The sequence below is a fragment of the Sarcophilus harrisii genome, chromosome 2, assembly GCF_902635505.1.
Source record: "Sarcophilus harrisii chromosome 2, mSarHar1.11, whole genome shotgun sequence".
Taxonomy (NCBI): domain Eukaryota; kingdom Metazoa; phylum Chordata; class Mammalia; order Dasyuromorphia; family Dasyuridae; genus Sarcophilus; species Sarcophilus harrisii.
Window position 1 is genome coordinate 126148625 of NC_045427.1, and position 26731 is coordinate 126175355.

The 26731-nt window shown below is 33.4% G+C and overlaps 1 protein-coding gene across 2 annotated transcripts in view; it reads left to right on the forward strand.

The window, feature by feature from the left end:
- The window catches only part of LOC100927054 (disintegrin and metalloproteinase domain-containing protein 32-like), an 85092-nt gene that overhangs the window by 26618 nt on the left and 31743 nt on the right, over window positions 1-26731 (forward strand). For both annotated transcript variants that reach the window (XR_004231758.1, XM_031950735.1), the window contains exons 7-10: window positions 2645-2713; window positions 12353-12424; window positions 12781-12947; window positions 19639-19720. Coding sequence is in view for 1 of the 2 variants with exons in the window: in XM_031950735.1 (XP_031806595.1) it covers window positions 2645-2713; window positions 12353-12424; window positions 12781-12947; window positions 19639-19720 (390 nt within the window). In the remaining variant the exon portion in view is untranslated. The remainder of the gene's footprint in view (window positions 1-2644; window positions 2714-12352; window positions 12425-12780; window positions 12948-19638; window positions 19721-26731) is intronic.

Sequence of the window (26731 nt, forward strand, 5' to 3'; positions counted from 1 at the left end):
CTAGACTGACATATTTAAGGGATCAAATAGGTATAATTCTAGTCTAATAGCTCTCTCTCTGAGGAGAGCAGACTGGCCAAGGTTGTGGCGCCAACTTCCTGCCTTTCTTCTAGGAGAAATCAATCTTCTTTGGAGAAGGAAAGAGGGAGACTCTAGAGAGATCTACTCTAATGTGAACCATTCTAGATAGGCTTGTCTAGACACACATAACCTACATGGGCAGAACAACACAAAAACCATAATATATCCAAAATTCCCTACATTCGAATTACTATCACTCCCCCCCACCCTTTTAACAAAGTGTAACAAAATATAGTCAACAAAACAAATTTTCTGCTGTAATACTTGTGTCTAGAATTAATGTTTCATTCTATTCTTATAGTTCATGACCTTTCTTCCCAAGATTCTGGAAAAATTTTCTTCTAGAATAATGCCTGGTTATTTCATTGATCAGAATTCCAAGTTATTTTCCCTTACAATGTCATTGTGATTGTATAAAAAGTTCTTTTGGTGCTGTTCACTGCATGCTACTTCAGTTTATCTAAGAATCAATACAGGTAGCTATGTCACATAGTGTATAGTTTACTGGACCTGGAATCTACAAGACCTGAGTTCAAATTTAGTCTCATACCCATAGCAAATTAAATGATATTGGTCAAGTCTCTTATGTCTGACTTACTTTCCCCATATGTAAAATGGGGACAATAAAAGTAGCTCTTTTAATAAGAGTTGTGATGATAAAATGAAATATTTGTAAAGTGCTTTGCAAACCTTAAAGCACCATAGTCTAGCTAGCTAGAATGATATCTTGTAAGATTCTTCTGAATCCATTCTTTCTTATCATTCCTTATAGTACAATTGTAACGTTCTTGTTGGTTTTCTGGAGGTCTAGGAGCAGTCTTCCTTTCAGCAGATTAATCACCACAAGAATAGCCAAATGTTAAAGTCCAAATTCTTTATTTTCTCCTTCACAATTTACTTTCCTTGCCTGGGGCCTTTCAGACTGGTCTTGGTCTCAGTGGGGGAAGTGCAGGAGGAGAGCCTGCCATCACAGTGGTATGAGATGAAGTGAGTGAATCTTGACTCCCCACGGGCTGAGTTTGTCCCAGCTTATATTCTACACTGAGTATAAACCAGTCATTATATCACTAGGAAACTATTATTTGTTGTAAGATTAAATCAATCATACTGAACTTAAGAGAACTGTTAATTACCATGCTAAACTAGATAACATTGTCTCATCAATTCCACTGACTTAACACCTTGTAAGAATCCTTGTTTAAAGTACAGAGTTCTGGCCCATAACATAAAATAATATTCTGTTGCATTCAAGTATCATAATTTTTCCAACTATTCTCCAAGTGATTGGCAACTGCTTTTCTTTTAGAGCTTTGCTACAACAATGTTGCTATAAATATTTTTGTACATACCAGCCATTTCCATTTTTTTCTCTCTGGGAGTATGTTACCTATTTTACTGCAAAGTCACAGAATTTGAGTTACAAGGGATCTTAGAAACTATCTAGTTCTAACTGTAACTTTATTATCCTGAATATAGATTCATTTTTCATGCTACCTTACTAAACGTTATCTCATTAAACTTGCCTGGCCTTTCAAATGGGAAGTTGATATGGGTGTTGCAATTAGGGGATGAGAAATAAAGGGAAACCTACATTATGAGCCTTATTTATAAAAATTGTCCTTTTAACTTGAATGACAGGATAATTCACACATTATGAGTACAGTTTTCCCATGGTACTTTGCAAGCAAAATAAGCCATCTTCCACATCCTTCATTCCAAATTAATGCCACAATATAAGCCATTTCTAATATGTATAATAACCTGGAGAATGGTAGTGATTGAATTTGAACATATTTCAGACTCTTAATGAGGAGGTAAGAAGCCCTAATCTCATAGAATAGTTTCTTTTAAAAACCTTGATGATCTGATTAAATTGTGGTTCTTGGCTTTTTTTCTGGTGCCACTTGGGAATTGTTACTACATAAAATAGATTTCTTTTATGGAATCCGAGTGGAAATTTGACTCAGACAAATGTGTGATATTCAGTCTCTTTACCTAAATGACACTGCCTAATTGTAGAGCAAATGCATATTATCTTCCTGTTATGAAAATAAACTTATTTTAAAATCTTGCTTCATATCTCACTGTATCATAAGAGGGGGACCCTAAATTCTCAAAAGCTATAGGAATGGAGCCAAAGGTCTGATAGGTTTGGCCATGCAAGTAAGCTTTTGAAGGTGGGTTCAGAAACAGAAACCATGTCTGTTTTCTGAGTATCAGAGGATATAATACACCTACATTATTAGTTGAGGAAATGTTGATGAACCCATGAACCTTGAAATATTTCAAATCTAGGCCACAGAACAAGGAACAATTAAAGTTGTAAGAGAATGAATTTATAAAGCATTTTTTAGAAATGTGGGTACTTCTCCAAAAGAACTTGTGTGTTAAACATGGCAAGGAACTAATTACAAGACAAGGTGTTCCCAAAGACATGGTGCAGTTTTAGTTTTAAAATTTCTCTTCCCTTTCCTTCCACTCATCATTAATATTGTCAGTATGTTACTTTGCTCCAATGTATATAAAATTATGAAATTTCTTAATAATTTCTTATTTTTCCTAGATAAGATCATTTGGTCCAAAGCTATCACCTCAGTATGTGGAAATTCATATTGTCTTGGACAAAGGTTTGGTATGTCTTTATTTCTTTAATCTTAAATGGTTATGTGTTTACATTTTTAGGTGGGCTCCTTCCACTCTTCTAACTCCTCTAAAATTTTTATCTAGGCAAAATTATTGAAAATGAACATTAAGGACTAACATTAAAGGTAATCTAGGCATTGAAAATTTAGAGGGTGAAAAATTTAAAGGCTATACTTAGTCTCTTACAGTAGAAAAGGAGGTGAGGAACACAAGCTTATGAGGCAGAGAAGAATAGATTTGGGTGTCTTTATCACACAAAAAAATTCTTTTATCTGTTCAATCCCACCCACTTTCCAGGCTTTTCTCTTCTTATTAGCTACACTATTATCATTCCAAAAGTAGCAATCCTTTCTGACACTTTTCCTTCCCCCAGCTTAGAGCAATTGATGAGCCATACATACAGCTACTATCCACTTCCAAGCTTCTTTAGTGGAAACTCTAAATGCTATCCTGTGACTTGGAGTAAACAATTTATGTGATCCCTTTAAGCTCTGAACTTGTATCCTTTTGACCACTAATCTAATCTTGATCTAATAACTAATTGTACCTTCCACTTAATAGAAATTGTATTACTTTTTATTGATATATTTAGGGTTTTTTTGCATTATTTACATTTCCCAATGTAAGCTTAGAAATTATTTTGTATCTATGTGTCTTGTTGGCCACTCTAATAATTAATTCTATCTCCCACTTGATGGAATTTGTATTACTTTTTTTGCTTTATCTACATTTTCCAGTATATACTTAGAAAGTATTTTATATATATTTATTTATAAAACTGTTAACTTCCCCATTCCTATGTAAGCTATGTAATTAAGAGTATGGGGACTTTTTAAATTGCTTTTTCCTTCTATCCCCAACTCTTAGTACCATGATCATGGTAAACAATAATAACAAACTGAAGCTCTTGCAGGCAAAGCAAAGGTTACATATTCAGCATTAGAGCTATGTTCTATGATTTGTAACATTTTACAGTGGAGGCAGTGGAAGTAGCATAGTGGGTAGTGCCAGGACTGAAATCAAGGAGATGAGTTAAAATTTGACTTCAAGCATTGACTGTGTAATCTTGGGTAAGTTACCTTACCTCTGCTTGACTTAATTTCCTCATTAATGAAATGGCGATAATAAATAACACCTACCTCTCGGCTTGTGAGGATCACATGAGATAGTTTGTAAAATGCTTAGCATGATCTCTTAATAAATGTTTTTTCCTTTCTGTCCTCCCTGCCTCATAAAAAAAATTGCAGTTATCTTGGATTTCATCTCCCTCTTTTCTGTTGCTCTCTTCTTTTTGATTTGATCCTCTTTGATTTGATCGTACAGCCTTGTACTAAACCAGTCTGCCTTTTTATGTTATACTTTCATTATTTTCTTCCTGAATGTTAATCTCACCATTTCTTTTTTAATCAGTTTACTTATTTCAGATCTTTCTTTTTTAAATAGTCCATTTTCCTTAAGATGACTAAAAAATGTCTGAACAACAATTGATGCCCATTTAGTTTATTTCCAATTCTTAGCTATCTCAAAAAGTATTGGAGTACATGAAGACTTTTTTTTTTTTTAATCAATGGCTTTCTTATAGTATAAACCCAGTAATAGAGTCTCTTGTTTAAAGGATATGGACATTTTAGCCACTTTATTTGCATGATTTCAAATTGCTTTCCAAAATAGTTGTACCATATCATAGCTCATTAACAATATATTAGTGTGCCTGTTTTCTCACAACTACTCCAACAATGTGGTTGCCTTTTTTGGGTCATTTTTGCCAGTTTATGAGATGTAAGTGAAACCTCAAGAGTTGTTTGGATGTGCATTTTTCTTATTATTAGTGAATTGGAGCACTTTTTTTCCCTACATAGTTGTGAATACTTTTAACTTTTTTCTTCTGAGAACTGATTCTTTGACCACGGATCTATTGGGAATAGCTATTAGTCTCATATATAAATATATATATATATATATATATATATATATATATATATGTATACATATTCATTAATTGTTTATATATCTTGGATACCAAATCCTTATCAGAGGAATTTGATTTATTTTCCTTATTTAACTACTTCCCTTCTTGTCTTAGATGCATTAATATTGTCTGTCCTTTGTAATTATCCTTATTTTTTGTTTGATTAAGAATATATCTCTTACTGATGTGAGATATACATGATCTTTTTCTCTTCTAATTTTTTAATAGTACAATCTCTTCATACTAAGGTTTTATACACACACACACACACACACACACACACACATATATATATTTAGAATATATTGTGGGAGGTTGATCCACAGATATTTTATTCATTTTGTATTTATTTGAAATAGAATTTTCCTTCTTATTGCTTTTGTTTTATTATTATCTAGAATTGCTGTTCATTTATTTCGTAGCCTGCAGCTTACTGAATCTATTATTAGTTGTGTAATTCTTTGCTGATTCCTTGGGATTTTTCAAGTAAATCTTCATATCATCAGTAAACAGGGACAGTTTTATCTCTTCCTTCCTTTTATCTACTCCTTAACTTCCTTTATTTCTTTAATTCCTTGTTCTTAATGTTATTTCTAGCATTTTCAGAACTGTATCAAATAATATTGAAGAAAGTAAGCATCTTTGCTTTACTTTCACTTATATTGTAAAACATTTCAGTGAACCCCCCCATTTTATATGATGTTTTTGTTTTTAGATAGATATTTTCTATGATATTAAAAAAGGTTTATGTATGCTTATCCATTGTAGGATTTATAGTATATAAAGTGTTATACTTTGTTAAAGCCTTCTTCTTTTTAGATGATTGCATTATTTTGTATGTTTTTGAACTATATAATAATATAATTAATTATCCTAATGATTGTTTTTCTACTGTTGAACTATCCTTGTATAGGATCTACTTGATCATAATGATGGATTTCTTCAAAGCTATCTATAGTCATAAAATGCTCTAAGTAGGTATTGATTGAAGGAATACAAATTAAAACTATTCTGAGGCACCATCTCACACCTATCAGATTGGCTAATATGAAAAAAAGGAAAATGTTGAATATTGGAGAGGATGTAAAAAACTGGGACACTAATGCATTGTTGGTGGGAGTTGTGAACTGATCAGCCATTCTGAAGAGCAATTTGGAACTGTGCCTAAAAAAATTACAAAACTGATCTAACATTATCCATACTAGGTCTATATCCCAAAAACATCTAAAAAAGGAAAAGGATCTATTTGTACAAAAATATTTATAGCATCTCTTTTTATGGTTTTTAAGAATTGGAAATCCAAGGTATGTCCATCAGTTGAAGAATGTTAAACAAGCTGTGGCATAATGATTGTAAGGGATAAGCAAGATGATTTTAGAAAAACCTGGAAAGATTTACATGAACTGATGGATAATGAACAGAAGTGGAAAAACATTATATATAGTTACAGCTATATTGTTTAATGAAGAATTATGAATGATTTAGCTATTTTAAGTAATACAGTTATGCAAGGCAATCAGAAAAGATTAATGATGAAGAATACTATCTTCCTTTAGAGAAAAAACTGATACTGTTTGAATACAGATTGAAGCATATTATTTTTCATTTCAATTTTTTGGTGGTATAAAAATTGCTAATATGGAAATGTTTTACATAATTGCATATGTATGACTATTATGCTTACAATCTCAGAAAGGGGAAATATAGAGAGGGATAGAATTTGGAACTAAAAAATTAAAAAAATTAAAACATTGAAAAATAATGATTCCTTGGATATAGAGAACTGTAATATTTTTGGTAGTATTTTTTTTTAAGTGTTCTCAAATGATGTTGGTCTATAGTTTTCCTTTTTTTCTCTTTACTTAGTGTAGGCATTAGGACTATATTATATGTATATATGTTAGGATTATATATCATAAAAAATCCTTCTCAATTTTTGAATTAATTTGTGAAATATTGGTACTAATTGTTTTTTCAAGGTTTGATAGAGTCCTTCTGTAAATTAATCATGTCCAGGAATTTTTGTCTTTTTTTTTTTTTTTTTTTTTTTTTTACACCTAAATCTATTTCCTTTTCTGAGATTGCCTCTTTCCAAAAGGGATTTTTCACTTTCTTCATTATCTTATCTTTTCTTTCTGTTTACTCTAGACCCTTATTCTCTAACTCATGATTCCTATAATCATTTGGTCTTTATTATCTGTGTATTTTTCATACTATCAAAGTTCTAAGGTATCCATTCTAGGCTCTCCCATTTAGGTACTTTCTACCACTGCCTTGTAAGGCTTAGTCCATTTATTCCCTTTTCTATCATGTCTTACTCTTAAAACAATGGCTATTTATTGCTGATTTCAAAGGATACTACCCATTGATGGATTTCTTCCCCATTCCTCCCCTCTCTGATCTATATTCTCCTATCTACTCCTCTTCCTCCCCTCCCTCAACATTTACCTAGTACTCGTCCCCTTGGGTCTGTCCATGCTGTCCTGTTCCTCCAGGTGCCAATTACCCACAGGAGCATATCTACCTCTCCCCTTTCTAGGACAAGCAGACTTTTTAGGCATCAAATCCCCCATTCCTTATCCAGTGTAACATTCTCATTTCCTTTCCTTCATAGGAGCAATTCATCAATGGAACCTTTCCTATTTCCAAAATAAAGTCCCTTTCTTTCCTTCTCTTTTAAATCTTTCCTTCCTCTTCCACATCTACTGCTCTGTAGGTTCTTTTCTTTCTGGGACTCATAGGCATGGTCTTCCCCTCATTGGTTCTTGATTGAACCCCAGTGCCATCTTTCACTTCTATCTTCCTGCTCCCCCCCCCCACCCCCCAATGTCATGTCACATTAAGAAGCATTCACCTGTAAGGTGTGATATCAGTAGGTTCTGTCTATCATATCTCCTGTTTACTACTTAACTGTTCGGCCAAAAGGGAGAATTTATTTATTTAGGAGAATAGGTTACATGCAAAATGAAGAGGAAAAATTGGTACCAGGAGTGATAAATATGAAATAGATGGGGAGAGCCTTTGGATTACCAAGGAAAGGAATATACCATTGACTGACAACTTAAATCCATAGAGGAATTTAGTGGACTAACCAGAGTTAGCTATAGTAAGGAGAAAGACACTATTAAAGAGAAGATACTATGAGGAAGGTGAGAGTACCTCATAGTGGCCTTAGTCCTGATTAGCCAACTCCATGAATTCTTAGAATTATCTTGGACCATTGTATTGATCAGAGTAGCCAGGTCTTTCATAGTTTTATTGTAGAGGGCAGTAGATAGTGGGGGAACTCTGGTACCCTTCAGCCCAGAGGGAACCTGCTGATGTCTGGTTTGGCTCCCCATCTCCCCTAAGGGCTCTCAGGCTTCCTGAGAAGTCATGGAGGGCGTGATCATCTGTGTTCTACATGAAGCAAGGGATACTTACAGTAAGAGGAATTTATATATCAATAGCAGGGTGCTTATAGTTAGCACCTGTGCAGTGTGCTATAGTGATGTAATCATATTAAGGTATTTAAGGGCTTAGAGGACTTGAAATAAATGAATTCCATCTTTGACCATCTTCATGGGTCTCCTGGACTCGGACTGGTCCCAAGGTCCTCTAGAAAGCTAGTCCAGACTATACATTTTGTCACCCCAATTTGGGGGCTCTAGAAAGCACACTACAGATTATCATTAAAACATTGTTATTACTGTGCACAGTAATAACAGTGCTATATCAGTTCTTCTCATTTCACTTTACAAAAGTTCATATAGATCTTGCCAAATTTTTTTGAAACCATTTCCCTCATCATTTCCCAACACAATAGTACTCGATCACAATCATATGCCACAACTTTTCCAGCTATTACTCAATTAATGTGCATCATCTTGATGTTTTTTGTATCGTGGCTACAAATATTTTTGAACATATAGGTCCTTTTCCTTTTTTTTGATCTCTGGGATACAGATCAGACTTAGTAGTAGTTTACTGGTTCAAAGGTTATCTACAATTTTATAGCCCTTTGGGCCTAGTTCCAAATTTTATTTCATCATGATTGAACCAGTTCATTATTCGACCAAAGTTCATAATTAGTGTTTCTATTTTTCCCTCATCTCCAACATTTGTCATTTCTTACATGTATCAGAGGATCTCAGAGCTATTTCAATTTGCCTTTCTCTAAGTGATATAGAACATTTTTTCATATGACTAGAGGTACTTTAATATCTTCTTCTGAAAACTGCTTATTTATATCCTTTGACCACTTAACAATTGATAGAATGATTCTTATTTTCATAAATTTTACTCAATATATATTTGAAAAATGAGGTCTTTATCAGAAATAATGAAAAAAATATTTGATATTACTTCACTACCTCTGGCACCTTTTTTAGCAAAATGTAGTTTCCCTCATTATCTCTTTATTTAAGTCTGTTTTTGCTTTTGCTTTGTCAGAGATCATGATTGCTATTCTTTTTAAAAAATTCAGCTGAAGCATAAAGTTCTCCTCCAGAACTTAATTTTAACTGTTTTTCTATTTTTTTTAAGTGTGTCTTTTATAGACAGAAAATTGGATTCTGCTATTTGTTTCTGTTTTTGTGAATGAGATCATTCCATTCATATTCATAATTTGCCCTCCCTTTTATCACTCTCTCTTATCTTATTCCTGTCCCTTTTTATTTGTATATTGTGTAAGTTATTTTTCCATATATTTTTCTCTATATTTTTTTCTTTGAACCAATTTTGATGACAGTGAGAGTCAAGCAATGGCCACCACAGGAGCTAACCCATTTCCCTCTCAACTGTGAAAGTTCTTTCTTGTGCACCTTTTTTATGTGAGAAAAAATTTTCTCTTTCTACTTCTTCCTTTCCCCCTCTCTCAATGCATCTCTTTCTCACTTATTCATTTTTTGGAAATCATTGCAACCTAATAATTGACTCACACCCATGCTCTGTCTATGTAAACTTCTTTTTAACTGTCTTTGTAAGGATAAAGTTCTTAAAAATTATCTATATTCTTTTCCCATATAGGAATGCAAACAGTTTAATTTTATTGAGAACTTTGTTTACTTTTTTGTGCTTTTCTTGAGTTTTCTGTATGAATGTCAAATTTTCTATAAAGCTCTGGTGGTTCTTTCATCAGAAATGCTTGAAAGTCTTCTATTTCTAAAAATGTTCATTTTTTTCTCCTTGAAAGACTATACTCATTTTTGTCGGGTGGATGTTTTTTTTTTTTTTTTTTTTTTTGATAGTCATCATGTGTCTGTATCATATTTTAAACCTTTTACCATGGAAACTGCTGTGTTTTTGTGATTTTGACTATAGTTTCATAATATCTGAATTGCTTTTAGCTTCTTGAAGCATTTTCTCTTTGATCTTGTTGCTCTGGAATTTGAATATAGAATTTCTGGGAATTTTCATTTTGGAATCTCTTTTCAGGAGATAAGTGAGTTCTTTCAATTTCTATTTTACTTAAAAGATCTAAGTAAAGATCTAAGATGTTGGGGCAGTTTTTCTTGATAATTTCTTGAAAGATGATGTTTATGCCCCTTTTTCGATAATGGCTTTGGTAATGGCAATAATTCTTTAATTTTGATCTATTTGATATCTTTCCCTGATCAGTTGTTTTTCTGATTTTCTTCCATTTTTCATTCTTTTGACTTTATTTTTTCTTAAAATTTCATAAAATCATTGACTTTCAGTAACTCCATTCTAATTTTTAATTTTTCCGAGCTTTTCTATCTTTTATCCATTTGACCCATTCTATTTTTTAAGGAGTTCTTCAGTGAATTTTCTTTAGTATCTTGGTGCCTCTCTTTATCAAGCCTAATAGTCTTTTCATTATTTTCTTGTGTCCCTCTCATTTCTTTTCTCAATTTTTCCTCTAGCACTCTTATCTTTCTTAAATGCTTTTAGACATTCTTATTGTCATTGGTTCTAATTATCCCTTTTCTTTGAATTAGCCTTTATTTTAAGCTTTTTCACACTGTTGCCTTCTTCTGAATGTATATCCTAGTCTTTCTTGCCACCATAGCAGCTTATTATGGTCAGGTTCTTTTTTTCAGTTGTTTGCTCATTTGTCGGCTTCAGACTTTTCTGTGTGCTGTTTTCAGAGTTAGTTCTGGGGAGCTGAAAGTTTTCCATGCTTCTAAGGTGGTGTGATCCTGGTAGAGATGTGGTCATTTATCTCCAGGTCTGCATTCTGATCTTTACCCAGAATGAACCCCTGGTCCCCTACAGCCACAAGCACTAATACTTTCTCTGCAGTAAACAGCAATCAAGGCACTTGTTTCCCTTGAACGAGCCCTAGCACTTCTTTGCTCCTTGGAACTGTGACCCAGGATTGTGTATAGATAATAAAATTGCCAATCAGTGCCAAATGTACCTGATACCAGCAAAGGGTTCTCAATTTCTTACTGACCAGTTTGCTGACTTGCTGGACTAAGAGTTAATGAATCTGCTACTTCTGATGCCATTCCTGCTGTTTTGTGTATGGGATTTAGACAGGTTTTTATCCCAGTGTCAAAAACTTCTCTTGTCAACTCTTTTTGTCTCTGCCACTACAAATTTGATTTGAGGAGTTATTTTAGAGTTGTTTGGAGGGGAATTTTGAGAGTTGTGTTGCCTCTAATCTGTTATTTGGTTTTCTTTCTAGAAATGTTTCAAACTTATTTATTAATGAACATTCATCAGGATTGATGACTGTGGGCTGCATCTGAGCACTAGTGCTCTTCAGAATATATTATTCTATTCCTACCCCTTTTTTTATTGGGTGCAGAATAATCTTTTATTATTTGAATGTTCTTTGTATTTGAAGGACTCTTTCCTGATTGGCCTCAGAACTTGTTTCTGAATTGAATTGTTAAATTTAACCTTTATGTGTCTTAGACTTTGAAGCCTTGTTTTTTTCCCTGGAAGTAATCTGAATTCTTTCAATTGGAATTTCATTTTCTATATTCAGAAACTTGACAGTTCCCTTTTAGTATTTTCTTAGTATTAAGGTTTTTTTATTTTTATTTTGTCTTGTTCTTCTGGAAAGCCATTGATACTTAGATTGTTTCTATACATTCTATCTTTGAAATCCGTATATTTTGCTTGTATAGGGAGATCTATTTTAATCTTTTCTTCTTCTAGATCATCCTTCACTAACGTATAATTTGCATTCCTAATCTGTTGTTTTCTTTTTTGTTTCTCTGGTGAAGTTAATTCAAGTTTTTCTATTCTGTGCATTATTTTTTGCTATGCAGGACATAAATTTTGCTCTCATAATTCTTATTTCTTTTTCAAGCCACTCAGGAACATATTGTTATGATTGCGTATTTTTCCTCAAATTTCATAAGATCCTAATTTCATCAAATATTGAATCACTTTTTTATCTTGCAGTATTTATTCATAGGTGTTGGAAATTGTTTATTAGATCTGGAGGTCATATTTCCTTCTGTTATTACTTTTTTTCTGTTAATTTATCTAATTATTTTCAAGGTTAGAAATAGTAAGTGAATAAATTTTAATTTTAATTGGAATTTAAATTTAATTGGAAAATTGGAAAATTTTAATGATTTGTGCTTAGGTCTAAAAATTTTATTAACAAATTAATTTAATTTAAATTTATTTAGATTAAATGTTTAATTTAAATTCATTTAAATTTATTAAATAAATAGTAAACATGATTTTGTTTTTCAGTTTGATTACATGGGCTCTGACATTGAGGCTGTAACAAATAAAGTCATCCAGATTCTTGGTCTTATAAATGCAGTAAGTTTATTTCCCTTTTTGTGATAAACAAAATTCATTGTTTTGACTTTAGAATCAAATTGATTTATTGTGGGTCTCTTGTATAATAAATCATCTCAAAGGCAAAATGTAAACTAATTGTGTGACCCTATCCAAACACAGTTCAGTAAAATTCCATTCAACAGTCATTTACTAAGTAACCAATGTATGTAGTAGTTTAAACTGTGAATTCCTTTACTGCCTCTTGCCTTCTTTGGTATCCCCAGTCTTTAGCACAGTGCCTAGCACATAGTTTACAATTAATGTGTTTATTGACTGACATAGCATATTCATAATGCAACTAAAAAACAAACTATAGTTATCTTTTTTATTTTTAGATGTTTACCCAATTTAAAATGACAGTTGTATTGTCATCTTTGGAATTGTGGACATATAAAAATAAGATTTCCACAACTGGGGAGCCAGATGAAATATTACAAAGGTTTTTGGAATGGAAAAATTCTTACCTGGTTCTGCGGCCTTATGACATGGCATATTTATTTGTGTAAGTATTATTTTTGCTTTGCTAGAAATTTAACAAATATATATGTACCAACTATTTTTTTTTTTCTGTTTGGACTGAGGGATTTTCTGAAATTCTCAATGGAGAAAACATAACAAATCATGCAATAGTAGAAGTGAGTTGTCATAGTAAATAAAACTCTGAATCTGGAATCAAGAAAATCTGAGTTCAAATTCAGATTAGATACTTATTAGTTCTGTGCCTCTGGACAAATCACCTGACTTTGGTCTCTGTCATTGTCCTTATTTTAAAACTTAAGTAGAAAATAGAAAAAAATAAAAATAAAAAAATTGTCATGTGCACAGAACATGAAAGGATTGAAAATATGAAACAATAAACTTCCATTTCTAAAAAGTATATAATAATAAAACATATTCAGAACTATCTTTGCTTTCTTCAAAGTTTTTTTTTTTATTCTCTGCTGTATACTTTTACTTTATTCTTTTCCCCTTTTTCTTCCCCCCCACCTCTCCTAAGCAAATTATATAGTTAAGTATGGATATACTTATGTTTATGTACACATACATATACATGTATACACACACATACATACATATACTATATATGCATACACATACAGACCCATACATAAATACATATGTATATACACGAGACCTACATAATGCATGCATAGACACACACATAGACATACATTTATCTGCACTGTCTTTTGTTTCCTATCCCTGATAACTCTTCTGTTTTTATTCTACCTGCTTACTTGCCTTGCTATTATTACTTATTTAGTTAACCTTCCCCTCCTCCCTATTCTGTCCCAAGAATCCCTCCAGGATCCTCTTGTACCACCTTTCCCTTCTTGTTTTTATCCCTTTCTCATTAATCTACACACCTTATCCCATTTCTATTAATCTATACACTTTTCTAAACTTCGCCTTATCCTATTTCCTCCCCCTCTAATTTTTTTTTAAATAGAATTTGGAGTATACTATACTCTTCTTGATATCTGTGTGTATATATATGTATTATACATATACATATGTGTGTGTATATAGTTCTCTCTAAACCCAGTTCTGATTTGAGTAGAATTTCAGAACTACCAGTTTTTACCTTTTCCTATATAGTTTTGCTTTTTAAAATTACATTATCCTCAGTTCTACCACAATCTTTTGGACTACCCACTAATGATAATCTTAGAGATAGGGTTTATATTTTCATGTAGAAAACATAAACAGTTTGTGTCACTTGAAAATAGGCCTTTGATGTTGACTCTTACATCATAAAATTTCTATTGAATTCAAGTTTATTTGTAACAAAGTCCTGAAACTTTTACAGTTCATTGAATGTCCATTTTTTTCATTCAGTATTTAATTTTGCTGGATATAATATTTTTTGGCCATAATTCTAATTCTTCTGATTGTCAATATGCAATATTCCAGGACTTGAGGTCTTTTATTGTTTTTGATGATAAGTCTTGTGTAATTAATTATAGTTACAGCATTTTTGAATTTTTGTTTATTTTTGTTATTGTTGCTTGTATAATTTTCTTTTTGATCTGGGGTTTTCAAAATTGGAAATGATGTTCCTATATGTTTTCCTTGCAGGATCTTGTTCTGGTATCGATCAGTGAATTATTTTCTATTTCAACTTTTCCCTTATTCTATTACTTCAGGGCAATTTTCTTTGATTATTTTTTGTATTCTTGTGTCAGTTACATATAAGAATATGATTATTCTTATATTTTTTCTTTTTGATCTGTTTTCCAATCTGTTTTTTTATGAGATGTCTCACATTCTCTTCTATTCATTCATTCATTATATTTTGTTTTATTATTTCTAGGTCTCTTACTTCACTGGCTTCTCTTTGCCCAAATCTAATTTTCAAAGAGTTCTGTCCCAAGTCTTAATTTCTGCCCCTCTCATGCTTGCCTTGAGATGCAATTTTGTTTTGTTTGTGGAGGAAATCTGGAGAGCTGGAATTTTCTGACCTCCTATGCCATTTTCCCAGAAGTCTTTCCTGAAAATAGTAATTGCATTCACTTCTTAGGGCTTTTAGAGATTTTTGCAAACCTAAATTCTAGCTATTATTGTGTGATAAGCTCTCTTTATAGATGGACATAGTGCAGGGTCCCCAATTTACTTTTTCTTATTTTATTCTTGAGGGAGGAAACTATAGTTGTTTTGAGACTTCTTGCCTTACTGTGTGAGTGAGTGGCAAATGACTAAGGGAGTCAGTCTCCTGGATTTCTGGCTACAGTGGCCCAAGCTTCTACTGACAGTGACTAGTATCAGAAATCAGTGCTGCAGAAACCAGACAATGATCAGAAACAGGTTTGAATACTGGAGAATGTCAGTTATTATGAACCCTGGTGGATTGGTGAGCCAGGAATGGGGAGTCTGGTTTAACTTCCCATACTGTCCATCTTTCCCTAAGGTAGATGGCAATCTAGAGAAAAATATCATCCCCAAAGTTCCTACTTGTAGGTAAGTATAGTTCTGAAATGGCTCTCATCAGTGGTGTGCTAGTAAATGTTCAACCACCAGTTAATTATTGGAAAAATATATGGCAAGGCACATTTTTTATTGAACTAAAGGCAAATTAATAAAAAAATCGACAGAAAAGGAAAATAACTTCCCCAACATTAGCATGTGCTCAGCAGAATATTAGAGGGGATTCAAAATATGTAAAAATAAATTTACATTTCAAGAAAGTATATATAATATTAGAAGAGATGACATTCATGACTGTCCTTTTCTCTGTTACTTTGTAAGTTGTTCTTTTGTTCTCTGCTGTGCACTTTTTACTGTGTTCTTTTCCCCCCTTTCATTCCTCTCTCTGCACCTCCCCCCAAGCAGGTTACAATTAAACATAGATATATTTATGCCCTTTTTTATTGGCTCATTCCCTATTGCCTACAAGTAACCATATTTCCCTATTCTGAAATAAATCCTTACTTGATCTTTCCCTCACAGCTAAATATTAGGCAATCTCTTTAGCGTTTGTAGCTAAATTGGAAAAAGCTCCTTTCTCACTCCTTACTTTTTTCTAAATTTACAATCCAGCTTTTGGCCTTATCATTCCTCCAGAATTGTTCTCTCCAAAGTTTCTAGTGATATTTTAGTTACTAAATCCAAAGTTTCTTTTCCTCAGGTCTCATTTTCCTTGATCTCTCTGACTCCTTCTCTCCTCCTTAATACTCTTTTCTCTAGTTTTTGGGACTCACTACTCTGTATTGTATCTTACTCATCTGATCATTTTTCTGTCTCTTCTTTGCTGGATCCTCCTTCAGGTCTCACATTCTTTAAATGTAGGTGTCCCTCAAGGTCCTGTTGCAGACCTCTTCTCTGCTTTCTCTGTACTACTGCATTTGTTAATTTCCATCTTTATTCCTATGATTCTCAAATCTATTTATCTTGCCAGATCTCTCTTCTGACCTCCAATTTCACATCCATTCTCAGACCTCTTGAACTGGATGTCCATTAGGTCACTTAACTTACCCCTAAATTTTATGTCTCTTACCATCTTTATTACTGTAGAAGGCAACACCATTCTCCTAATATTTCAGGCTCCCAACCTCCCTTAGGTATCCCTTTCTCAACACTATCATCATTCTAGGCAGACCCTCATTTTCCCATACCAAGATTATTGTAATAGCTTGCTGTTGGGTTTTCCTACTACTACTTTCTTCCCACTCCAATCCATCCTCCATTCAATCACTAAAATTATTTTCTTGAAATATAGGTTCTATCACTGCCTTCTTCCCTTCCAACTCAAACTCCAGCCTTCTCTTCCCAAGTCAATAAGTTCCAGTGGCTCTTGATTGCCTCCGGGATCAAATACAAAATGTTTTGTTTGGCTTTCAAAGCCCTTTAGAACCTAATCCCCTCCAACCTTTTCAGTGGTCTTACACCTTACTCCTCACATATACTCTTCCATCCAGTGACCTTCCTGGCTATTCTATGAACAAGATAATCTGTTTTTTTGGCTCCTAGACATAGTCTTTTGTTGTCCCCCATGCCCAAAATGCTCTCTCTCTTCTGCTCTGACTATAGCTAATGCATTGATTTCCTAATTTAAGTCCCAAATAAATTCCCATCTTTTTGCAGGAAGTCTTTCCTAACTTCTTTTAATTCTAATGCCTTTCTGTTATCTCCTGTTAATATTCTGTATATAGCTTGCTTTGCATATATATTTTTGCAAGTTTCTTCCCTATTATATTGTAAACTTCTTGGGGGCAGGGACTATCTTTTGCTTCTTTTTGTATTCCCTAGTATTTAGCCCAATGCCTGGCACAATATAAGTGCTTAAAAAATTCTACAGAGGAAGTCAGCTTAAGAAAGATATAAAACTCTATCCAAACAAGTTTTGAAAGTATAAACAGAAACAATTATGATTTGGAGGAAGACTGAGAATTAGCTAAAGAGATTGATTCAAATGCATAGAAAATATACTTGAATTTTTAAAAAGAAATGTAGGGGAAATAGGAGGAAGGTCAAGTAACAAAGAACATGGAAATGTGGTACCAGAAATGCTAAAGCTTAAAATGAGGCCTGAAGCAGTGGATATAGAGTACCAGGCTTGAATTCAAGAAGAGTTATTTTCCTGCTTTCAAATGTTGCCTTCAACACTTACCAGTTAGGAGACCCTGGACAAGTCACTTAACTCTGCTTCAGTTTTCTCATCTATAAAATAAGGTGAAGGAAATGGCAACCTATTCCTGTCTCTTTGCCAAGAAAACTCTAGAATAGGTCAAGAAGAAATGACTGAAAAATGCCTGAACAGCAAAGGAAAAATGAGCTGAGACTGGTGAGGAAAGCTAAAGACCACAACAAGTAATGGTTTTTTAAAAAGTGAAAGTGGGAAAAAGAAGAAAAAGAATCAAAGAACTAGAAATACTGTTTAGAGTACATGGTAGATGGTCAATACTGATTGATGACAGGGAAAATAGGGCTGTTCAAGTCTTATTTTGCTGCTTTTCTCTACTAAGGAAAATAGTCTTTGTACAGGAAAAAAGAAGAAATAATAGCTAATGGGTAGTTGATACTCAAGTAAGAAGCAGCATGAAAATAACTTAATGTAACCTGCTTTATATGGACTACATTCAAAGTACTGAAAAAAACAAGTAGATGCATTTTCTGAACTGAGACCAGGCATCTTTGAAAGATAGAAAATAGAAATGAGGATTATAGGATTGAAGAAGGGCAAATGTCTTCTTAAAGAAAAAAAGAAAACAGAGTCTGCAAACTATAGGCCAATGGGCTTAAATTGAGTTCCTTGCAAAATTTGTTTATCCTTTAAAAAGGAAGTCATTGTAAGAGCGAGAATAACTTCCCTAAGAAGTAATTATGGTACAATCATTTTATTTATTTTTGATAATTATGTAATTGGTAGAACAGGGAAATGCAGATATATTTTAACAAATGTGAAATATCACATTATTCTTTTAAAATTATATGCCCTAGTCAGTGGTATTGCTTAATTAAACTAGTTGAATAGACAAACTCAGAGTAACCATAGTATTCATTAATAGCTTTTTGATAACTGGTAGGAGCTCTCCATTGCAGTTACACAAAGATCTATACATGACTCTATGATGTTTAAGATTTTATTGATTATTTAGGTAATAGTACTAATGAATGACATAATTTTTAAATTTGCAAGTGATAACAGATGGCAAAATTGGGTGTATTGGTTAGAAATTATTATAAAGAGGCATATTTAGTGTAAGTGGAAGGAAAAACTTAGTAACAATTATACTTCCCAAAAATGGGCATGGGATATAGTATAATTTTCCCCAATTCAGGTCTTTAAGCAAAGGCTGAATTACAATGCTTGGATATGTTAGAAAGCAATCATTTTTCTGTTTGAACTACCTGATCACTGGGGCCTTTTTCAGCTCTGAAATTTTCTTTCTGTAATTCATCAATGCTTTGGTGATGGATCTGTCTCAAACAAGTTTTTCTGCATTAGTTTTTTCTTTTTTAATATCAAATACTTTTTGAAATTTTATGATTTAATTTGATAATAATATTCCATAACATTTTACAAATGGATTTACACTCCAACCTGGTATTGCATTTGGTTGTCTCATGTCCCCAATTGGTAAAGTGGTGAGGTGTTTGTGGCAGTTTGGAGACTTTTTTAGGTTAGGTGGTGTTTGACATAATTTAAACTTCCATATTGGATATCATAATCAAGAACATAATCTTTTATTTTGCCATCAAAAACTATTTGAATGGATCAGGTCAAAGTTATTTTAAAATTATACTTAATATATTTCTGCTTTTTTTTTTATATTTATCCAGTCTTATTTTATATTAATTTTTGTGTCAATTAGTTGGGAATCTGACTGTACATTTTCCTGATTGGGAAAGGAGTAATTTTCTGTGTTGAGAAACTAATATTTCTCATTGCTCAAAATAGTACTAGAATAAGAGATTATTTGCTATTCTTTCCATTTCTGACTCATTTAAAATTCTGTGTCATTGTGTGGAAAGTGGGAAGCCATCAGAGATCTTAATGCTTTGGATAAATTCCAGAAAATATAGCATGAGTTTTTAATCTAACTCAGATATCTGAAAATATCTCCAAGTATATCAAATTTATGATAAAATCTAACTATGAATATTTATAAACAATCAAGTTAAATCCTGAATGACAATATTGAAATTTGATATTTTTGTTAATAATTGTGAATAAAGATATAATTTTTCTTCAGTTATAGGGAACATTCCACTTCTATAGGAGCAACTTTTCCTGGAAAGATGTGCATTCTTCATTATGCTGCAGGAATTGTTTTGGTATGCAGTGACCTAATTAACCTTATTGTTTTCTTTTCAAATATTTAATACTTTGGTATCTAAAAACATACATATAAAATACCTTTTGGGAGCATTTACATATTGTTTATATAGTTTAAGGACATAGTCCCTTCTAGCTCTAAACTTAGATGCAAAGTTTGATACTTTCCCATTTATATACTACATTTTCATGATAATAATCTGAACATTTGTTACGGCATCTTTGATGAAAGTTGAAAAAGGAAGGCTCAGATAGGCTTTCACAAGTAATGTTCTACAACAGAACACATTTTTAGACACACAATTAACTGAATACCAGATCCCACTTTGTTGATTTGTTGATTATTAAATAACCCCCCCCCAAACATTTGATTAAAGAAAAGCACAATTCAGATTTTTTTATTGATATTTTTGTTTTTGCATTTTTTAACCTCCTTTTGTATCTTCTGCACATGGCATAGTGCCTGGTACATAGTAAGTACTTAATAAATGTTTCTTTTCACTCTGTTTAAATTATCTTTTTTTAAAAAAACCAATAAATCCCTCTCAATCCAAAAAACTATCCCTTATGTTAAAGAGTTAAACACAGTTCAGCTAAATTAGCCTACACTCAATACATTTCAACATTATATATGCAGTGATTCATACCACATTCTCTCACCTCTATAAAAAAGGAAGAGAAAGACATTCTTCTATCACTTTTTTCAGGATTAAGCTTAATCATTTTTTTTCCCATGTATAATCTTATTGTGCTTATGATTTTTTTGGGTTTTCCTTCATTTTGTATCAGTTTGTAGAAATATTTCTAACTTTTTCATTTCTTACAAAATAATATTTCCTCATATTAATGTTTTACAGTTTGCTTAATCAGTTCTCAGTAGATGATTATTCTTTTTATTTCCAGTTTTTTGTTACTATAAAAATGCTCTTAAAATATCTTGTAGTTGTATAACTTTCGCAGAGTATAAATTTTGTAGTGAGCTCTTTAAATCAAAGGAGATGGCTGTTTTAGTTACTTTCTAAGCATGGTTCATAATTCTTTTCTAGTTCTATTTGCAGCTTCCACAACTCCAAATATAACTTTTATAATTTTAAAAATCATCTTTGCCAATCTACTAGATGGAACATCATCATTTTCAAAACACCATTTAAAATGTTTTCTTGCAACTAGGTATCTCCTATGCATATGTAAAAATGATACAAGTTATCTTAAGTGATGTAAAAAAAGCTAACTTTGTTCTACAGTTTTGTATTATTCTCAAGCAAGACAGAAAGTCATAGATTTATAAAAGATTGAAATAAATAGCCATTGAACTTTTAATACAGTATAGAATCTAAATTAAATATCAGAGGTGAGGAACATCTGGCTCACACGTCTGTGAAATCATTTGCTATGGCAGGCAATGAGTTGAAAGCTAGGTACAATTAATTTCCTCCTGCTTGAGTGCTCTAAGTTGATATTTTTGTTTGGCACATAAATGATGAATAAATGATGAGTAAATATCCAAATAGTCCTTGATAGAAAAAAGATTACTTTTTTGATCTGGATGTACTGACTATGTCAATCACTAAAAGATCACACAGCTTTCTAAACTAGATCCTTAACCACATAGAAGAATTCCATTAACTATAATTATATACATTTAAAAAATCAAGTGGATGAAAAATGCTTCTTGATATACATGGAATAATATGGTATGTTTGTATATTATGATATATATACATATATACATAACATACACACATACATCTATTTGGACTGACAACTGAATAGGAAGAAGCTAGAGTAGTAGTTCTTCAAATGTCTAAGCTTCCTTTTGAAGCAATTAATATTTTTAATCCCCAAATTCTTCCATTGATAATGTATGATTTAAAAATTATGGAATACCACATTCTCTGAAAAAATGGAGGAAACCTTTGGACTGACTTAAAGAATTTTTACAGAAGTAGCATAAAGAATGTCATAAAAGAAACTAGAAAATAAGATGCTTCAACCACTATGTTGCATTTCAGTCTTAACAGACATATAGCCAAGTTAAATTAATTACCATCAATGGGGAATCTGACCTTGATGCTATTTTTGTCCTTGATGAAGGTGCCTGACAACATGGCTGAAAACAGGATGGGAGCAAAAACACAGCTCTGCTTCACTCCATTGGTGACTGGAAAAGAGTGAGAGCATTGTCCATTATCTAGAACCTGTACAAGCATGCTGTTATGTGTAATACTGATGAACTTCTCTAAGCAACCAAAATACAGATCCCCTTTGCTCCAGGCATTTCTTCTGAAGTTATCAGGCAGCAAACACCACATAGAACATTCCTTGTCACTTTCTGAAGCTAAATGGATTCTTGAGTGGATGACCATTGTACCGGTCAATCAATTGATCAGCCAATTAAGTAATTTTCTGGCAAGAATCATGTGGGCAATGACTCCCTGTGATGGTCATAGGAAAACCTATTTCCTTTTTTTTTAAATAGAGGTGGACAATGGAGTATCTTAAACTTCTGAGAATAATTTCTTTTTGCCTGGAAGATTTTAGTCAGCTTTTATATGAGTAATAAGAGCCCTGCCTTGTAAATATTAGCTGGAATAGAATCAGCAACAGGTACTTTGCTACATGAGAAGAACCTAATGGCTTTCAAACCCTCTTCTTCAGTTTGCTTGGCTAGAATGATAGATTTCATTCAACCTGAAGTATATGGTCAGTAGCTTTAGTATTGGTGATTGATGATATATTGAGAAGTGTTCAATCCATCTTTCCAGAATCATATCCTTATCACTAATCAATGTCATTTTATGTACACATGTGTACTGAGCACTGAGTAGTTAAGATGCACCAAAAGCCTTTGGTCCATAAATAATTATCAGGAAAACATAAAAGTGCCTTGTTTTGTTACTATTAGCAAAACATGAATTTCATCTGCCTTTTTACTAAGCCCAAAATCCTGTATCTCTTTAAGCTTTGCTTGCACTTTACTTTTGATGGAATTAAACACTACCTCTTAGAAATGGACGAACTGTCCTGCTGGCAAACCCCATGGGATTTTTATTTTTCACTGAATTTCCCCATCATTTTCATTAAAACAATATTTTAAAAAAAGCTTTAAAATTTTATTTTTTCCAGTTACATGTGAAGATAGTTTTCAACATTCATTGTAACATTTTGAGTTCCAATTTTTTTCTCCTTTCTTTCTTAACCTCCCTTCTGCCCAAGAGAGCAGGCAATCTCATCTAGGTAATAAAGTACAATCATTTTTATCATACTTCCGTGTTATTCATGTTGTGAAAGAAAAATCAGAACAAAAGGGAGAAACTATGAGGAAAAAAAACAAATAAAAAACATGAAAAAATATGCTTCAATCTGCATTTAATCTCCAAAGATCTTTCTCTAGTTGAGGATGGCATTTTCTTTCCCAAGTTTATTGGAATTTTCTTGGATCACTATATATTGCTGAGAAGAACTTTGTCTGTCACAACCTGTTGTGCCAGGGGACGCGTAATTTACTTTCTGTGCTGTGTCTAAAAGTCTCTGGCTAGATTGTCTGTACTGGGCCTGTACTGAGTCATTATCCCCTTCCATATAAGTGAGGCTGACATTTCTTGAAGTCCTTCTATGTTATCTTTGGCTGGAAAATTTCTCACTCTGTCTTTTGTAGATTCTGTCACTGCAGAATCTATTTAGAGGCTTGATTTGGCATTTTTTAGAGGGAAACCAGGGAAAGCTGAGCCAACTTCCTGGCTTGTCTCCACCATCTTGGCTTCATATGGCCATCAAACCAATCTTGATGTTTGTGAGTGAAAGAGTCCCAGAAAAGGAAAAGTAGTGCTATACCAAGATTGCCCACTCCTTTTCTGCTCCACTTTTGTCAACCGTGTGTTGGTTTAGCTTTCCCTAGAAGTTAGCTATAAATTGTTCCCACTTTGAGAAGCACTCTAATTTGTTAACATTGTTTTCTGATAGTTTTCTTGCCTTGGGGTATCTAGTTGAATGCAGATGGTTAACTTGTAGAGGATAAATCTCTGATCAGATAAATCTCTGATTAGTCAAGCACTCTCTTCCACACATTGCCTTTTGTCACAGTCATGTCTTGTCTATCTTTTCTCCTTTGCTGCAAGGGGATATCCGTGAAATTTTATTGCATTTAGGTAAATGGAAGACGCTGATGATGAGAAGGTTGTGAGCCAAGTCTTCAATATTAAATGGCCACTGCTGTTTCTGTTTCTTACTTCATTCCTCCCAAGGATGATCTATTCTGGTGTTAAAGCCATATAGAATTATAAACTTGGCTTCTTTCAGTGCATTGATGATGAGGGACTCCAGGTTACCTTCAACCTGGTTTTTGCCTGTCAACATGATTTTACCAAGGTGTAGCCGCTGAGCATGCTACTGCTTTTTCAAGCCATAGTTGAGGGTTGGGTGACTGAATAGCAAAAGTGGAAAGCAGCCTTGAAAACAGGGCTGGCAACCTTTATACCAGAGGTACTACTCTTCCCTAAGAACCTATACATCCCATATACATATGTATATGAACACATACATAAATGATTTGAGAGTGTTTATTATGCATGTATGTACATGTGATTTAAAAGTATACTTATATGTATATTCATGCAAAATGTGTGCTTTGAACATACAAAGCATGTGTATGCACAACACATATGTATATGAAAATACATTTATATAGACATGTATATATTCTTAACTCACTCATGTATATATGTGTACATACACAATACATGTACATGTGTGAATATTTATATATTCATAACTCATTGTACCAATGCTTACTCTATAGAGATAGCTAGCTAGCTACATCTTTCCCTACATCCACCCTTCCCCCAGGATTCTAGGACTTGAGAGATGATTGGAATCTTATAATGCTATCATCCTGCTTCCCCCCACTCACAAAAAAATCTAAACACATTAGGGGGTTTCCTTGGGGCAAATTTATGGGAAGCCATGAACAAGAATCATGTATGATGTATAGTCATGGATACATTTTGTGAACTGTACTATTAGAGGGGAAAGTCGGGTCAATTAAATCAAAGATCAAGTGGAGTGTGGAAACTGTAGGAGTCTAGGTGATGAAGAATTAGAGTGGAATTGATAAAGAGGAGGGTGGTATGTATGTATGGTAGAACTTTTGGAACTGATTTTAAAAGTTTGGAGGAGGAGAAAGTTGATTAATTTAGTCTTAGACCAGTTGACTTCTTGGTGTAGACAAGATTACTCAGATAGTTAAGAGATTCAAAACTAAAGGTTAGGAGAAAAATGGGGAGTGTGTGTGTGTATGCATGTGTATATGTACATATGTACACATACACAGACATGCATTTTTATGTATATATACATAATATATGTATACATATGAGGTGTAGGAGTGTATTCAGGGAAGATTGCTTTACACCTTTGGTATCTACCTGATCCACCTAACACCTATACCTCAAGAAGTTGTAGGATATAGCAGCCATACCTTGGTAAGCTGTTTCTGCAGATGAATTAAACTAGGTTGAGGGATAACCAAAAGGACTCAAACTCTCTAGTGACTTGGGGGGGGGGGGTGTCTACCCTAAGTATTTGAAGACTGACTTTGGTAGAATGAGAGGATGAGAACAATCTGTTTCAACAACTAAAGGCAATTAAAGCAGTCACTATGGAATATTTAGAACTTGGTTAAACATTGAAGACACCAAGATCATCCATTGCAAATCAGGCCATCATCAGGCATCTTGACTGTCCTGCTACTAGACCATGATAACTGTAAAAGTGAGGTCAACTACTTTGTGCAATCTGCCTCTCTTTAATCCAGTTTACACATAATCAAAAGACATCACTCATACTGTTTTACTATTTTTACCTATCTCAACCTCCTGTGGCAATGGGCAAATGCAGATTCACTGGGAGCTGTAGTCACAACCCTGCACACAGACAGTACATGTTTTAGAGAAACAGCAGTGAGATTCAGGAGGCTCCTGGATGTCTGAATAGCCTTTTTAGGATCACACTGCTCATATCCAGGAGTGAGAAAGGGGCTAAAAAATGTGCCCCCCACAAACTTAACCTGGCATGATTATCACAGCAGCTAGGGATCCCATCCTGTTGATGAACAAAAAGGTATAAAAACTTTTTCAAAATTGATGCCACTCACTATCAGCACATGGACTTTGGGTAGACTTATAGACAACACAAAATCCAGTAGAACTGAAAGACAAGAGTTCTTATTATGAGGGAACCAGATTCAAATAGCAAAACAAGTAAGTGAAACAAGGCTTACCAAAGTCAGAGTTGGATACACATTTTTCTGGAGTGGCTTTAGTGGAGGGGACCTCCACAAAGCCAGCGTGGCTTCAGTAGGGACTAAGCAACAATTGATACAGTATTTGTTGCCTGACAACTCCAGGAGAAATGCCAGGAGCAGAACTCAATTTGTAGATCTGACAAAGGCCTTTGATACTGTCAGTCATGAGGACTTAATGGAAAATTGTGTCAGAATTTACTTTCCCAGAGAAGTTCAACAGTGTTATATGTCAGTTTCATGATGGCATCCTTGCTTGGGTTCTGGACGTGGAGGATGCTCTCATAGTTTCTTAGTCACCAGTGGACTGAAATAAAGCTGTGTGCTTGCTCCCAAACTTTTTTGCATATTTTCAGCCATGTGATCAAATGCCTTCAATAAGAATAAAAATGGCATTGAAGTCAGCTCCCACACTAATGGTAAATTCTTCAACTTGAAAAGACTAGAAGCCAAAACTAAAGTGGGGGGAGTGCTGCTGCATGATTCTTTGTCATGGATTGTGCACCAATGCAGCCTCAGAAACAGATGAAGCAAAGTATAGATTGAGTCTTTGCTGCTTGTGATAATTTTGACCTGATAATTACAAGAAGATGCAGATAGTACTACAATCAGCACCATGCCATTCATATGTGGAACCATCAGTTACAGCAAATGGAGAAGTTTTGAATGCTGTGGATAAGTTCACTTGGCAGTATACTGTCCAAGATTGTTC